The sequence below is a fragment of the Sciurus vulgaris genome, assembly GCF_902686455.1.
Source record: "Sciurus vulgaris genome assembly, chromosome: 1".
In the NCBI taxonomy this organism is placed as follows: domain Eukaryota; kingdom Metazoa; phylum Chordata; class Mammalia; order Rodentia; family Sciuridae; genus Sciurus; species Sciurus vulgaris.
Window position 1 is genome coordinate 27256055 of NC_136461.1, and position 16520 is coordinate 27272574.

Sequence of the window (16520 nt, forward strand, 5' to 3'; positions counted from 1 at the left end):
GGGTCCCAAGGGTCAGAACTGACCTCATTAAAACATTTTTATGTTAGTGAGATGGGGAACCCCCACCTCTACCCCAGTCCCAGAAGGGCTTGCTTTCCTTGTCCCAAAACTCTCTGAAGTCAGAAGCCTTAAAAGCTGAGTGAGCTCAATCTGTTCAACCTCTCTCCAGGGCTAGAAATCCCCTCGAGTTTTCCAGATGAGCAATGGGCAGCCAGACAATCAATCTTTGGTTAAATGCCTCCAGTGACAGCAAGCTCATGACTTCCTGGGCAGTCATGCCCTAGAGGCTAGAATGCTTGTCTTATTCAAGAACATGTCTCTTCCTCTGTCCCATGTCAGCCCTGCAGGGACTCAGTCTGTCCGTCCCATGAGTCTTTTAGGTTAAGCCTCGCTGATGGTCCTTGCTCAGTGGTGGCTTGGGTGTCTGCTACACCAAGGCCACTGGGCTCTTTGCCCCTCATGATCTCTGCTGGGCCCATAGCTCTGCAGTGGTCACAAGTGTCGTGTCAAACCTCAAGCATGGGCCGCACCGGGTCCTGCCCTCTGCGTCTGAGCCTCTGCCTGGAGGGGGTTGAGGAGGACCCTGCTCCTCTGCCTGACCTCCTTCCTGAGTCCACACACCTTCTCCAGACCATCTTCCTTCAGGCTGATGATGTCCAGATCAAAATCTGTCCGCAAGCCACTGGTTTTGTTGAAAACAATCCGTCCGGTTAATCCTTCCCACTGAGCCTGCGGAGGGGAGAGGGCAGAGAGCGGCAATTCCTCAGGCTCATAAATCATCATTCGGTACAACTGTACAATGCTTCATTTTAATTACTCCTTGCACTGATACTGTTCCCCCAAGACCATGATTAATTAATAATCACCTCCATCATTGCTGGGGCCGCCGTGCGAGCCAGCGATTTCCATAAATTCTATTATACTCTTTAGCCAGCTTCGCGTTTGCACCTCCTCATGTACAACATCGATCTCGGATGCGCTCAAATGAGCCCCCGCCTCGGAGCCATGGGAAGGGGGAGCCCGTGTCAAACCCCTGGAGGGGGTAGGGAGGCAGCAGGGGCGCTGGGGCAGGCGACACCCGCCAAGAGGCAGGAACACCATAGGGACCAGCTGGCTCTGGATATAAAATCAGAACCTGAAGCAGCCCCCAGAGGCAGGGGAGGCCCAGAAGGCTCCTCCACCCTCAGTCCTAACTCCACACACACTGTGGTTCAGAACTCTGGAGTCAGTGTGCTGGGTTCAACCACAAGGGCTCTGGGATCTTGGGGGTTCCATGTCACCTATATTTCCTCAGTTATAAAATGTAACTAATCGCCACATACCTCTCATACCAAAATGCTGTAAGGGTGAAATAAGTCATGTAAACTACAGAGAACAGTGCCTGGCAGAGCATGAACCCGCAATAAACAGTGACTTTCAAAATTTTATTTATTTTTAAAATTTGAAATGATATTTTTTATGTACCAGCTATTAAGGAAATAGCACATTTATACATTGTTACCAAGAGAGGAGACAAGCATAGTTAAGATTTTAAGTTATTTTTAAAAATAACTCTAAATGACATTGTATTTTAAATCTCTTTAATTCTTTTAAATTTAAAAAAAAAATTCATTAGGATCATTAACAGAGAGAGACAGGTGGAGGTTTGGGCAGATCAAACTGAGTTACGCTCTGTCTTCTCGACCAGGGTGGGCCACTGTGGCTGGTGGGCTGCTTTTGTAAATAGCTGAATAGCTCACAGTCTTGCCCACTTGTTTACGGATAGTCTTTGGTTGCTTTAGAAACACAGCTGCAGAGGTGAGATGTCTGACGTGGGGACAGAGGCCCCTTGGCCCACGAAGCCTAAACTTCTTTTCTACCTGCCTCTTTATGGAGAAGGTTTCCGACTTGGTTCCAGACCATCATCTTTCCTGGGGACCCAGAGCATTAATTCTACAAGGCACGTTCATGCTGTTCGTGGCACGTGACCTGGGGGTGGCCAGGCTGCCACCCTAATTCCCATTTTGCAGGCCCTGGGCTGGAGTCACACAAGCTCACGCAGCACAGGAGAGACCAGGCCAAGCCCCAGACATGGGACGACATAGCTCTGCGGTTGAACACGCAAGCTTTCTGAGTCTGGGAGAAAAACAAACCCCAATGTGTCCTGGAGTCCTGGGGAGCAAAGGTGAGCTTAGGAGCAAGAGACAAGCTGGGGCCCACACAGCCTGGCTGGGCTAGCAGGCGGCAGGAGGACGAGGTCTCCAGAGAAAAGGAGAGAGGCCAAGGCAGGGCTGGATACCGGACAGCAGGTTCCTGTTCACACTCCGGTCAGGCTCCCTGCAGATTCTGAAAAAGGCCCCAGCCTCTCCCTGGCTCAGTGTGCCCAGCACCCATACACGCACCCACAAATTAAGGTCCTCAGATCTGGGAGGTTTAGCTACCTGGAGATCCCAGCACAAACCCCTGGGGCTCTCCAAGTGCTTGGGCAGCTCTGAGGCACTGTGAGATCTTCCTGATGAATAGGCATGTGGACAAATGGGTTTCCTAGCTCAGGAAGCGGGCAGTGCCTTGGAGGGGTCAGGGAGGCATGACAAACAAAAGGGGTTAGAATATGAACTTTGCTCTAGTGATCTCATCTCTCAGTTGCAGGAAGGGACAAGCTACCCCCTTCACAGGTATTGGAAAAGTGCATCAAGTGCTTGATGCTGAGTCTGCATGCAGCTCCCTAGGATTAGGGCTGGCCCTTGGTTGGGGAGAAAGGGGCCGTCACCTGGGCCAAGGCCAGCTCCAGAGGAAGCTAATCACAGATCCCTTATCTTCCACTGCAGGAAACCAATGAGTTCTTGTTGTGATCCTGCCGGATGGGCCTCTCAGTGCCCCCATTTCACAGACATGGATATTGAGGCTTGGAAAGGGACTGAGTTATGCAGACCCCCAATATTGGTAGGCACAGAATATTCTCTTGCTGCAGTAGCAGAGCTGAATGGCTGGGGGTCACAGCGCTCGTGTGGGGTGGGGAGAGCTTACATGGAACTCAGGGAGCTGAGAATCCAGGGACTGGGGACAGAGATTAAAAGACACATCAAAGAAGGTAAAAGCCACAGTTTTTGACTTTGCAGGGAGACTCTGCTTCCCTCAGGCTGGCTCCCCAGTCCCTCCCCTCTGCGGCCCCCACACCCTCGGGCTACCTCCTGGCCCCCAGGGGAAATCACAGCAGGTGCCCTGGAGGCTGGCTGGGAGGGAGCCTCTCTCCCTGACAGCTACAGAGGAATTAAATGCCAGCAGGTGCTGCCTGTCTGTGGGCGGGTGGGCAGGGGCAGGGCAGGGAGCCACTGGCAGCTCCTCCCCTTGACATTTCCCAGCCCCACCGCCCCCTCCAGCCGCAGCTCAGGACTCGCTAAATGAAAGATGCTTCACACGCTCTGAACTCCGGCCTGGTATTTTCCAGCTCCTCTCGGAAATGCCAAGTCTTTAAAATGATTTACTGTCACGCAGTTGGATGGGGAGAGGGGCAACGCGGAAATGGACCCAGGGAAGACTGTGTGCTGGGCTCTGGCGGGGCACCTGGGTTCTGGTCTGACCAGCCGCGGGACCACGGGCAAGCCGACACTAAGGAGATGAGTGTATGGGGTTGCTAACGAGGTCACTTATTGGCCCTGGAGTCAGGGTACCCCAACTGTGGCCAGTCAGGCCTGGGAGGGAGAATGGAACTTCCTGGGAAGGCGGGCAGTGTTGAATCTGCTCCGATGAGGGGTTCATTCCCAGGAGTGAGCGGGATGGATCTGGACCCGTGGTGGCCAAGCTATTCACACCTCCTGCGCTGGGCGCCGGCACAAGCCCAGGCACCCCCCACTCCCTCAATCCTCCCACAACCCTACAAGATGTCTGCTGTGGTCTCCGCATTAGAGGGGACGCCGAGGTGCAGAAAGCTTCCATAGCTTTCCAAGGTCACCCAGCTAGAAAGTGGTTAAGATTCCAAGCCACCTCCATCTGGCTCCTGAGGCTCCCAAATCTCCCTGCAGAACCAGAGGAGGAGTAGGGCAGGGCTGTGGACTGGGGTCACTGAGACCCTCAGCTGGAGGCCTGCTAAGGATCGGGGGTGGGCAGGGATCTGAAGTTCAGTCTGAGTTCCCCAAGAGCAAGCGATGGTCACCAGCTGCCTCACTGTGCTCAGGACATTGGACAATGGACTTCCTCTGCAGTTTCGATGGGTAGGCTGAGAAGGGACTGTCACAAACTTCTTATGCCAAAGCACCTGAGGATACTGGAGTTCCTTCCAGGAGTGAGGGGAGTAGGGTCAAGTCTGGATTCTCCCTCTGGCGGATGGAGGTGGTCCTGCCGGGTGAGGGACTGGCAAGTGGGGATGGGCAGGAGCTTGTCTAAAGCTTCGCAGCTGGGAAGAGGAGGAGATGAGATCCAAGGCACACGGGCAGCGCTCAGGAGTCCATGTCGTGACTGTGTTCCTCTTAATATTGGTGTGACACGTGGGAGGAGCTGTTGTTGGCCTCACTCCAAAGCAGCCACAGAAGACCTGGGGCCTCGGGAAGCTGCCCAGCCCCTGTGTGAGAGGTGGCGGGTCCCCTGGTGCCTTCCTTTGCCGTGGGGTTAGATTCAGCATGCAGTGACAGGGTGGACACCTGCCTCCCCCCAGGCCGTGGGCTCTGTGGGTACAGGTTCACCTGCTCTAGCCACAGTGGGTGCCCCGTGCACAGCTCGGTGCCTGACTCCCAGCAGCCCACAGCAAAGAGCTGCTGAGCCAACCAACAAACTCTCAGGGCAGCCCGTCTCCCTGTTGTCCCTGGGGTCATCCACCTGGAGCCTCCTCCAGAGCTTGGTGCTGCCTGGACGTGGGCGCTCCCCTAGGATGAGCCCGCCTGGACCTCATCCTCCCCAGCCTTCCCTGTCTGCCTTCTGCCGGGACTGGGCCCTGGCCGGTGCTCTGCATGTGCCAGCACTCTGTCTTGACCATGATCCTGCGAGCTGGGCGCTCTGGCCATCCCACACTGAGGATGGGAGGGCTGGTCACACGGCTGGCTGCCTGGGATGGAGCCAGGGTGCAAGTCCAGGTCTTAGCTTCCCCCTGCACGATGGGAACGGTACACACTGCCACCATCTACGGACCACAGGGACAATGGCGCATGGAGAATCCTTTGAAATGAAAGGTACATGTTGTGTTTCGGTGGTCATCTTGGCAGCAGGATCATGCTTGCTGGGTCCTCTGATGGTTCTGTGGGTGGGGCCTCACTTGCCTGCAGAGCAGGGTCCCAGCAGGAGGCTGGCAGGAAGTTGGCTGATGGGCCCACCGTGGGGAGGTGAGCTGGTGGGTCGGTCATTACCCTTCAGGCCTCCTCAGCACACTCGGCACTTCCACCTGCTGCCTGGCTTTTGCCTCCACAGCTTCTCCACGCCTCATACCCCCACTTTACAGATGAGGCCACTGAGGCTCAGGAAGGTTCTTTAGTTTGCTTCTGGCCACACAGCCAGCAAGCAAAGACCTCATCCGCTATACTTGGAGTCCACGCTGTGGCTGCCAACGGCACACACCACGTACCAGCACGTACCACGGTCCGGGGATTCAGTCTCTCGATCACTGCTGAGACTGGTCCTGAGGACCCATGTTCAACCAGGAGACTGAGGCTCAGAGAGGCCAGGCAACTGGCCCAAGTTCATGTGGCACTGAAGGCTGTCCTGGCTCTGAACCTGGGCCCTCGGCAGCCTCGGAGGGGCACGGGAACTTACCTCCTTGATGAAATTCATGAAGCGGCCGCCAAAGCGCCAGGCCTTGTGCCGGTGGCACTGCAGGGAGTTCACTGTCATCTGGGGCGCCCGCTGGTAGCACACGGACACGATGTGGACAGCGTCGTAGAGCAAGGCCGCGTCCGTCTGGAGGGAGGGTCCAGGGTCTGTCTGAGAGCGGCCCCTGAGCCGCTCAGTCCTTCGCCCACCCTGCCTGACTCCCCTCCCCCACGACAAGCTCAGGGTGTCCTGGTGAGGAAAAGGCTGGAGGCCCAGAGGCAACCCCATCCCGCCCCTGGAGAGAGGCCAGGGCTGGGTGACTCTGTGGGCTGCAGACGCCCCAGGGGCTGCCCTCTCCTGACAGGCCTCCCACCCGCCCCATCTCACAGCCCTGACCTCTCCTCTGCTGCCTCCCCAGCCTCACACTGGTGACCACAGCCTACAGTCCAGTGCCCAGGATCCCTGGGGCCCCTGGGGTGGGGCTGTGTCTCATCGCTCTTTGTGCCCCTGGCTCCTAACCTGGGGTCCGGCTCACACATGGTGGGACTTAAGAAGTGGTGGGAGGGAGAGAGGAAAAAGGAAGGAGGGAAGGAAGGAGGTGGTGGGGAGGGAGCCCCTGGGGTCGCCTGCCTGGCTGCCCTCTGTACCATCATCACTCCATCCAACAGGCCGGACTCTGCCCGGGGAGCCGCCTGCAGCCGCTCCATAGACCACTTCTCCACGATGGCCGAGACGTGGGGGTTGTCTACGTTGAGGATGCGGAACCCCGTCAGGTTCACCCCCGAGTAGCGGTAGGGCTCCAGGTCTAGTGCGTAGAGGTCCTGCGGGGAGAGAGGTCTGTGTGACTCAAGGTGTGGTCACTGCCTGGAGCTCCAGGCCCCTCCACCCCTCCCGCTCCCTGCGGAGGCCTGCGAAGGTGACGAGGGCACCTGTAGGAGGACTGGACTCCGCGTCAACTCGGAACTCAGGTCTGCCTTGAGTACTGTCCCCCCGGCCAATAAGGGGGCCTTGGCCTGTTTCTTCTTCTACAAAATGGGGATCACTCCTTTTTATAGGACCCAGTGAAACCGTTCCCATGAGTCGCCCATCAAAGAAGCTTAACAATGCTGTTTCCTTTCAAGGGCGGCGGGTTGGGGAGGAGCACTCACTTTGGAAAGACCCAGGGTGCTATGTCTGTATGTGTCCAGGTTCCCCAGGCTGAAGGGAATATTTTCTCCTTTAAAAGAGGGACCCAAGGAGTACTGCTGCCCGCCTCCCTTCCTCCCTCCCCGCCCCCAGCCACAGTCAGAACCACCTCTCCTGTCTCCCAGGAGCAGCTGCCCGGAAATCTGTCAGGGCAGGTTCCGGGGAGCAAGGTCTTACAGCCTGGCAGCCAGCCCTGGCTCCTCCTGCAGCTCCAGCTGTGGGGCCAGGGAGCTGTCAAATCAGGGCGCCCAAGAGGAAGGGGCAGTGGGAGAAGCCAATGTCCCCTGACCTGACAAGAGAGAGCAATGGGGAAGGATGGGAGGAAGACCAGGAGCAGAGAGAGCTGTGGTCTGTTAAAAATGACCCCCAGCTTAGAAACAGGCGAAAGCAGTATGTCCTCTCAATGCGACAAAGAAGTGTTGTTTACCAGGAAGGTGCAGGATTACTTAATTCCCCAGGGGATGCTTTGACTTCGCTGTTGGCTATTGGTTAAAGGCCCAGACTCAGGGTGAACATGCAGATTTGTGTCTGGCAGAGAAGTTAACCCCCCCAGGTTGTGGGTTTATTGCTTTGCAAGAGATGAATTGATTTTGCATCTGACCTAGGTCTCCCCTCTCCTGTCTGAAATACCTGTGAACACCCAGATCCTCAAATGCTCTGCAGGCCAGCTTTACCACCATATTGATCCCTCCCATCTTGGAAATGTGTTCATCTACATTTGCGGGAGATTCAAGTTTTTGACTTTTTTGAAATATATTCTTTGACCGTCTAGGCTGGCCCCCTCCCACTGGTGGGGACACTGAGTCTGGTCCTTGTCTGATCTCCTTACCCACTGCCTCTGCTTTTCCATATTCTCCCCTCACTGAGCGACCTTCCATTCTGGCCTCTTGATCTGTCCTCTCCCTTGGGCCCCCTACTCTATCACTCCATCCTCTGCTTGTACAGATGGCTGGGGACCCCACTGGCTGTATTTGATTCTCCATGGCTACCACCATGGCAGGACCCACCCCATTCATCATCCATCCCAGTGTCCATGAATCAATGATGGCTCACACAAAGATGATGCGTGATAAAAGCAGAAGCCCACAGAGCAGATCTTTCACACTGCACAGGCTTCCCATGGTCTCTGCCATGTTCCTAATTGATGCTAAACTCCTCTTGCTCCTCCTGCACCCTAAATGACCCCTTTCTGGAAGGCACCGTGTTGATTTCTTCTTGGAAGGTTTGTGGAGCATCTTGGAACAGACTTAAACAGAGGTAACGAAGTCTAGTTCCACCCGTGCCCAAACAATACAGTTAGCCCTCTGTATCCACAGCGTCCATATCTGTGGATTCAACCAGCTCAGAACAAAACCACTGGAACAAAATCACATCTACACTGAACACATAGGTTTGTCCTTGGTCCCTGAACAATGCAGTGTGTTAGCTATTTACACAGCGATGGCGTCGCCTTAGGTCTTGTAAGTGATTTAAAGATGCTTTATAGTACGCTGAAGTCTGTGCACAGGTCAAGAGCAATGACCACGCCATTTTACAAAAGGGACTTGAACATCTGCAGAGGTCCTTGAACCAATTCCCCATGACCACCAAGGAACAACTGAGAGCCCTGTTCCTCAGCCAGGATTTGGGTCGAGGAAGAGGCTGGATGAAAGCAGGAGGGGGGTCCCCACTGAGATGGCCAGAGGGTGTCTAGATGGCCCCAATGTCAGTGGGGAGTGGAGGGTGGGCGCTGAGCTCCGCCCTGCATGTGGAGGACCTGGCTTAATCCTCGCAGCCCCTGTGAAGTGGGCATTTAATGATATTCTCCTCTTATAGGCGAGGAAAGAGGGTCAGAGGGGTAAGGCGACTTGCATAAGAGGTGATCAGGCCCCGGGGCTCAGTCCTCACAAGCGGGTGAGAGCCTGAGTGGGTTAGTTATTGTGGGCATGATCCGGTGGATGAGTTTGGGATTTCCTCTCTCTCCCGTGTACGCTCACTTGTCCTTCTGCCATGCTGTGATGAAGCAGGAAGGCCATCACCTTGTCCTGGGACCTCCTGGACTCCAGAACTCCGAGTCATATAAACTCTAGCTGTTTATAACTTACCCAGCCTGTGGTTTTCTGTGACCACAGCAGAAAACACAAAATCACATCCCCAAGGAGGTGGCTCACTGAGGCAGCCGGAGGTACTGGCTGGGAGCACAGACCATGAGGCCAGGTCCTCTGGGTTCAAGTCTCATCTACTCTCCTCAGTTGCCTCATCTGCAAAATGGATGATAATAGTACCTAGCATACCGGCTTGACAGGAAAGGAACGGGTTAACTGATGTACTCAGAACATGTCTGGCCCATAGGAACATTTCATCTGTGTCTGACAAGTAGCCCGTTTGCCTTGTCTGGTGGCAGGCTGTCACAGCCAGGGATGCAGCCCCTAGGGACATTACTGGATTACTGGAGGAGAGGCGCATACTCAGGTTGGGCCCTTCCTGAGACCCTCCATGGTTTGCTGAGCGCCGTCCCCCTGAGAGCAGCAGGTGCTGCTCTGAATGTCACATGCATTGACTTGTCTACTTCAGGTCCCCACTTCACACTCAGGAAGAACCTGAGTCCCAGGGAGGTTGGGTCTTCGGCTCGAGGTGACACAGCTGGGGACTGATGGTGTCAACCCCAGGTCCTCCTTCAACGAGGACCCAGGACCATGAGAGTTTCCTTAAACCATCTCTGAGGGGGGTCTGGGAGCTGGGAGGGTGGGGTCAGAGCTGAGCTCCTGGGGCCCCGGAGGGAGGCCGAGCGCGGCCCTCGGGTTCACCCTCCTCCCGCACTCAGCAGGGGCCTCGGCTCTTCTGATTGAGAACCGACCTGGCACCTAAGCTTGACAGATGCTGTAGCAGCACCTGCCCAGGGCCTCTGTGACCGGCTTATCCTCTTCTAGGACCAGAGACCAACCTGACTCAGGGCGAAGGGTGGACTCGCTGGTTTTGAGGGGGACCTGGGTGCTGATGTAGGTGTTCCTCCCACTTTCCAGACACCGTATTGGTCTGTTGGGACAGTGGCAGCCTGGGAGGGTACGATGGGGTGGTGGGGTGGGGGGGTCAGCTTCTTCCTTGTTACCCCCCTGCCTGGGCTTAGTTGCAGAGTGTTGCTGGGCTTGTGGCACAGAGTGCCCCCATCCCTGTGACATGAGGGCAGTGGCATGGTGAAGAGGCCTCTTTGTTCAGCTCCAAGTATTTCTGTCCAAACTGCCCTGAGCTGAGACCCCCAAGTGCTGTACGCAGTGAACTGTGGGCAACTTTGCTGCTTGGCAAAAAGTCGCATTCTTGATGCCAAATGTTGACACACTGAATTCAGTATCGACTAGGGACCTTTTAGAAACATTCAGCATAACATAATAGACTAATTCATTAGCACCCCATGGGTCTGAATGGGTAGAAGCTGAAGCTCGGAAAACATCGCCTTAAGGACTGACAGATGAAAATATCTTTCCCATGATATAACTGTTATTGCCGGGAAGTGGCATTAATTGTGATTGCTTATCTATTAATTTATTATAATTCTTTTTTCACCTCCAGGCTTTTACCTACACATGACATGTACCGGGCCTCAGCTGGGGCTGATTAACGCGGGGTTATCTGGGAACGGCTCGGAGCTGGCTGGAACAGATAATGCAGCGGGGGTAATTAAAATGTCTTCTGCGTGGGAGAAGCAAGTTTGGAGAATTCTTTGGAGGCAAAGAGTTGGTGACGTGGGTTTTCAAAGCGGAAGGAGATAAATGTCAAATGCCGTTGCCCTCCCCAGTGCAACTAGGAATGACCCACGGGCGCGAAGAGGGAGAATCATGAGGTGGTGTTCTGGGCCTTCAGGGGCAGCTGAGCAGGGCGTGGGGGGCACAGCTGGGCCTGGGGGCTGCTGGGAATACCCTGGTAGACTCCACCTGCATGCCCCACTGGGAACCGGATGCACGGTAGGGATGGGCCTCCCTGGCAGGACCACTCTCCTGACCCCAGGAAGGTGTAATTTGGAACGACAGGACTCCGTCACTGATCTGCCATGAGACTCGGGGCAAGTCGCAAAATCTCCCTGATGCCGAGTCCCCTCATCCATGTGGAACATAAGTATCCTGCTGTCTGGCCTCAGTGGGTTGAAGAGGAACATCTGCAGATGCGGAGAGGGCTTTGAAGTGTGGGCTGCTGGGATTTGGGGGCCTCCATTTCCCCGACGAGGGTCAACCACCGTGGCCAGACCATTACAGCCAGGCAGTGGGTGGAATCCCAGCTGGCCAGAGGCGCCTCGGAACACTTCGTGCAAACTCTGAGCGCAGCAGGTTTGGCACAGGGCTCTGGAGCTGGACAGAAGCTCTGCCCCTTTCTTGCTGCGCCACCTCTCTGAGCCTCAGTTTCCACATTTTACAAAATTGGGGGAGAGTCATAACTTCCCTGGAGAGTTGTTTTGAATTTTGCAGGGGATGGGGTCTGCCGAGCACACAGAAAACATAAGCAGGAATCATTTAATGAGTTTATTTGATACTTCCACTGCACTAGGTGCCAAGCGTCACTCTAAGCACGGTATGGGTATCAAAGTATTAAACACTAACAATCCTAGAAAGTAGTACTGATGTCATCACAATTTTATAGAAGAGGAAATGAGTCACAGAAAGGGTAAGTAACTTGCCCAAGGAAGTGGAAGAGTCTTGGTTCTCATCAGGAAGGCTGGCACCAGAGACAGTGTTCTTAGCTGAGGTTGCTGTGACAGTGCTGGTGACTTCACGCGTCACACTCCACTCTGCATTGCAGGCATGCACTCATTCATCATCCATCATTCAGGCGTTAATGAGCACCTGCCACATGCCAGGCACTGCTTAGCCACTGCAGATGGATTAACCAGGCAACATCCTGGATCTCACACATGCGGAGGAAGCCCACCGGCCCCTGAGCTCTGTGTCGGCCCCGTCTCTGTATGCCCCTTCTGCCCAAGAGCCCAGCTTAGTGCATTTGTATATGGCTGCTGGATGAATGAATGAATGAGTGAATAAATGAATGATTGAATTAGGAAATGGACAGAGAAATGGACACTATCTGGGGCTAGGGGAGGACTCTGAGGTGCTAGGGTCCTTTCTCTAAGACCTCTGACCTTGCCCCCTTGGACAGTGGTATTTATGTGCAAGGTACTGGGGTCACTGGGGAGGTGCCTTCTCCAGAGTCTTGCCTTGGAATGGAATCAAGGATCTGGTGGCCTCATCCCAAGCCTCCAGTGACTTTTCAGTATGCAACATGGGAGGACGAAGCTAGTGTGGGTAGGCAGAGATCCAGAAGGGACTCAGGGGAAAAGGTACCAGGTCCCAGTCCCCAGCTTCCAGGATCCCTTTCTCCCACTGTGGCTCCTGGCAAGCCCCATGTCTGAGCCCTGGATCAGGAGCCTGTGCAGGGTGGCCTTTACATGGGCACAGGGTACAGTGGCGGGGGGCAGGAGGGTGATAGGAGTGTGCTGGTCGATGCTCTCTGGGTGTGGGGAGGGAACCTCTTTGGTAGCATTTGCCCCTTTCTATGGCATCTGCACTCCCACTGTAGCCAATCTCAAGCTACCAACAGGATGTGCAGTTGTGGGGAGAGGATAACCAGAGTGAGCCAACCCCAGTGCCCTGCTGAGGAGCTAGCCTGCCTCTTGGCCTTTGCTTGGGCTGTTCTTTATATGTGGAATCCCTTCCCCTCACTTCTGTGGTTAACTCCTACTGATCCTTCAAAGCCCAGTGTTCAAGCATCCGCTTTTCTACAAAGCCTGCCTCAAACTTCCCACCTGCCCCCAGACCCTCAGCACCCAGCATCTCCTTGTGCTGTTCTCCACAGCCATCTGTCCGGCCTGTGAAGGCACAAGCCGGGTGCCTGATAAACGAATGAGCCACGCAGGGGCCTGCAGGGCTGGGTGGTCGGTCCCACCTGGGCTGCAGGTGGCTTGTTTCAGCAAGAGAGTGATCAGCAGTGCTGCTGCTGCCCCCAGGTCTGGGCTGGTGGAATAGTCTACCCAGGGCCCCCGGGGAGGTCTGGGGTGCCTGGCTCCAAGGCTAGGTGGCTCGGTGTCAGTGCCCCTTTGGCACAAGGATGCTTTTATTCTGCTGATCTCAGGCCACAGCTAATTATCCTAATGGCTTTAAAAGGCCCTAAATGTTCTCAGAGTTTGGACAGGACCCATCTGGAGCCTGCAGGTGGGCTGACTTCAGCGCGGACGCCGCAGGAGTCAGAAGTGGTCATTCTTGTTGCTGCACGAGGCCTGAGACAGGTGTGGGAAAGAGAGCGCTGTCCACGGAGGGTCGGGGGGAGTGACCTGCCTCCACCGCTCTGTGGGAACCAGGGGCTGCTCTTGGCATCTTGCCCGATGGACTCATTAGTCCTCACAACTATCCCCAGAGGCAGAAGCCCATTTTGCAGAGGAAGAAACCGAGGCACAGAGGTCAGATGACTTACCCAAGGCCCCTGGCCAGTCAGCAGAGGAGCTCGGGACCACGCTGGCTCCAGAGTCCAGGCCCTTCCTCCCAATATCACATGGCTTCTCCAAAGTGGGCAGGTCACAAGGACATCTATGCGTCCCTACCTGGAGCCACACTTACAGACTTGGATCTTCTCTAACTGCAGCAACTGTGTCCAGCAGGCTGGCCCAAGGGAGGCCACCGTGCCCCTGATCTGAGGCATCCCACCCTCCCCGTGCCAGGACCCGCAGGTACGTTACCAGAGTGGTGAAGATGAAGTGGTAGTACTCCGTCATCATGCCCATGGCCATGGCCTGCAGGAGAGCAGAGTGTCAGCCGCCAGCAGCGCCCCAGCATTCTCCCTTTACCCAGGGGCAAGAGCTGGGGACAGGCCAGGCAGGGCCTGGGTTGGGTGAGGCTGACCAGCCCACGGATGGTGGTGAGCTCAACTGGGACGGATAAAGATGCAGGTTTGGGGCCGCGCCCTCCAAAGGGTCCCTCTTCTGCAGGACCAGGTGGGGTCGAGGTGGCGTGGGAGGCTGTCCTCAGCCTGGGCCTGCACTGGAAGCCGTGTGATGCCCCTGCTTCTCGGGCCCCGGATGACGGCAGAGCAGCCGCACTCTGCTCTGGGTTATTATTGGGCCCCACCGTGAAGCCTGCGTTCCCCAGGTCTGGTGTATTTTAGGAAGCCTATAATCCATAATACTAATGACGGCAAGGTGTTTTCCACAGGGTTCCTCGGAATGCTGGGCCCACAGGTGCTCTGTGGAAACATCCCGGATCAAGTAGACCTTGAAACTGCTGCATGTCCCCTGCCGCCCCTGGAGCCTTGCAGCCCCTCAGCAAGGTACGGGTTGGAGGAGGCTGGCAGCAGGCAGGCTGCCTTAGTTTCCTCGAATCCTGCGTTTAGCTGAGCAGGGTTCTCACTTCTAATTCCAGAAGTTCTCAAGTTGGATGGACTTAGAATAAATTCCGACCTCCTAACTGGGTTCACCCCTCTCTCCCACAGTCAGTAAGGAGCGGCAAGCACCTGGCAGAGCAACTCCTCAGCTGTGATTGTCACTGTCATTCTGTTAAGTGCTAGGAAGGATGGGAAGCCCAGGGCACAGGTGGCTGGGTTTCTGGAGGCTGGGTTTCCTCCATAGCGATGTCAATGCCCCGTGCCCAGTGCAGACTGTGTTGGGCACAGGACCAACCTTGATCACCACTCAAGGAAGCCCACAGCACTGTGTGAAGTGGGGATTGTCAACCCCATTGCAAAGGAGAGGCTGACTCCTGTTAGGCCATATGGAAGGGCAGAAGCAGGTGAGCTCCCAAACTAGCTTTTGAACGTCAGGTGACGGAGCTTCCCTGGGGGACAGGGACAGAGGCTGCTGTTCATTTGTCTTGGGTGCCTCTTGCAGGGTCCAACTAGAGGGTGGGCCTCAAGCCCCCTGGGGCTCTGGAAACCCTCCAGCACCCCTGCCCTGGTCCTCTCTGCCGCCTCTTCACTGGGTCCTGCGCGGAAGGCCGCAGATGCCTGTCTCATCACCAGAAGCACTTTCTGGGGTGACGTAATTGCCTTTTACACAAAGCACAGGCTCAAGTCGGAGTGGCTGGTTTGGGGGGCCACTCCGCTGTTGTTTCCCTAGGTGGCTGGCAGCCTGGCTCTTGTCCCCAGCATTGCCATGTGGAATGGTGTTCAGGAACAGCCGTCCTTCCAGGACTAACAGCGGTTCTCCCCCGCATCGTGGCCGAGCTGAGCAGATGGCGGGAGAACCTTCGACACATCTCCCAGCAGCAGGAGGGGACAACACCAAGCACTGTGGCCACAGGGAATGGGTCACTGGGGGAGGCAGCCAGGCAATCTGGGAGCCGAGCCTGAGAATCCCAGGCCCCTCTGGGATCCTAAAGTGCTCGGCCCCGTGTGGCTTTGGGGGCCTTCTGGCAGCCCTCCCTCCCTCCCAACAGAAGGCAGCATTCGCTCAGCGCTCCAGCCTGGCTGGGGCGGGTCATCCACCCCACCCCGGGTTGGAGTGTAAAGGTCACTCACTGTCCCCTTTGCTGCTGGTGAAACTGAGGCTCAGAGAGGAAGTGACACCCAGGCTCATACCACCGGGAGAAGGGGAGCCACGAGCCAAGCTGGAATCTGGCGGACACCACGCCAGCACTCAGGAAGCGGGAGGCAGGGGCAGGCAGACCCCACCGGCACTCCCGCTGGCCGCCGCTCACGCACCTGCTTGAGGATCTGGGCGGCCATGGTGTGGCTGCAGTCGAAGATGATGCGGAATTCCCGGCCGCGCTTCATCTCCTTGAGCAGGGGCCGTGAGTCGTCCGAGTCGATGGGGAGCTGGCGGATCTTGAGGCGGATGTTGTATCTCGATGGAGCCATGATGAGCTCCTGTAGCCGGATGAGCCCTGGGGAGCGGGGGACACCAAGCAGACACGTGGGCACACGTGTGCACACATCCACTCAGCCCGGCGTGTACACGCGTGCTGTGGCAGACACAGCACAGAGACACGTGCACGTCCATGGGCACAGCCACAAGTGTCCAGAGACAGGCGGAAGGACACGCAGGCAGACATGTGCACGCACCTGTGTGTGCCTGGACATGCATGTGGGCGTATGGCCTACGGACATGGTTACAGGTGGGGTGGAGGGGGACTGGACACGGCACCTGCGCTTGTGCACACCGGCAGGTGTAGACGGAGGCCCGAGCAGACACAGATACAGGCACACTCCTGTGCAGGGTCCTAGGGCGGCACAGGCAGCAGACTCCTGCCGAACACAGCTTCCTGTTCTTCCCTAGCCCTGGGTTACAGCGTCACAGAGCCTCGGGAAACCTGGGACATCGTTTCCTTAAACGTCTCCAGCAAACCTGCCTCTGGGATGTAGGCACAGGGGCAGCTCCAGCCTCAAGGGACTAACCCAGACCAACTGCTGCACTAGTGAAGGTGGGTGGTACCAGTGCCCGCCCCCGAGGGCGGGTCCAGGGCAGGTGAATCCAGGCACCTCCTCCAGGAAACCTTCCTCTACTGCTCTGCTCAGAAAAGACTCCCTCCCTCAGCAGCTCAGCGGCCTCTCCCTCAGCCTCCACTGGCCTCACCTCACTTTCCTCACCCTGCCTTGAGCACCTGGGTGTTCCCGGCTGGGTACCCATGGCCCCTGGCACAGGGCCCAGCTCTCAGGTAGTACTCAACCAAAAT

General features: G+C 56.2%; 1 protein-coding gene across 2 annotated transcripts in view; it reads right to left on the reverse strand.

Moving 5' to 3' along the window:
• GRIK3 (glutamate ionotropic receptor kainate type subunit 3) overlaps positions 1-16520 on the reverse strand; it is a 207548-nt gene that overhangs the window by 48198 nt on the left and 142830 nt on the right. For both annotated transcript variants that reach the window (XM_079100875.1, XM_079100876.1), the window contains exons 4-8: positions 15550-15731; positions 13595-13648; positions 6363-6536; positions 5719-5862; positions 622-729 (exon numbers count right to left, since the gene is read on the reverse strand). In XM_079100875.1, coding sequence (XP_078957001.1) covers positions 622-729; positions 5719-5862; positions 6363-6536; positions 13595-13648; positions 15550-15731 — 662 coding nt within the window. The remainder of the gene's footprint in view (positions 1-621; positions 730-5718; positions 5863-6362; positions 6537-13594; positions 13649-15549; positions 15732-16520) is intronic.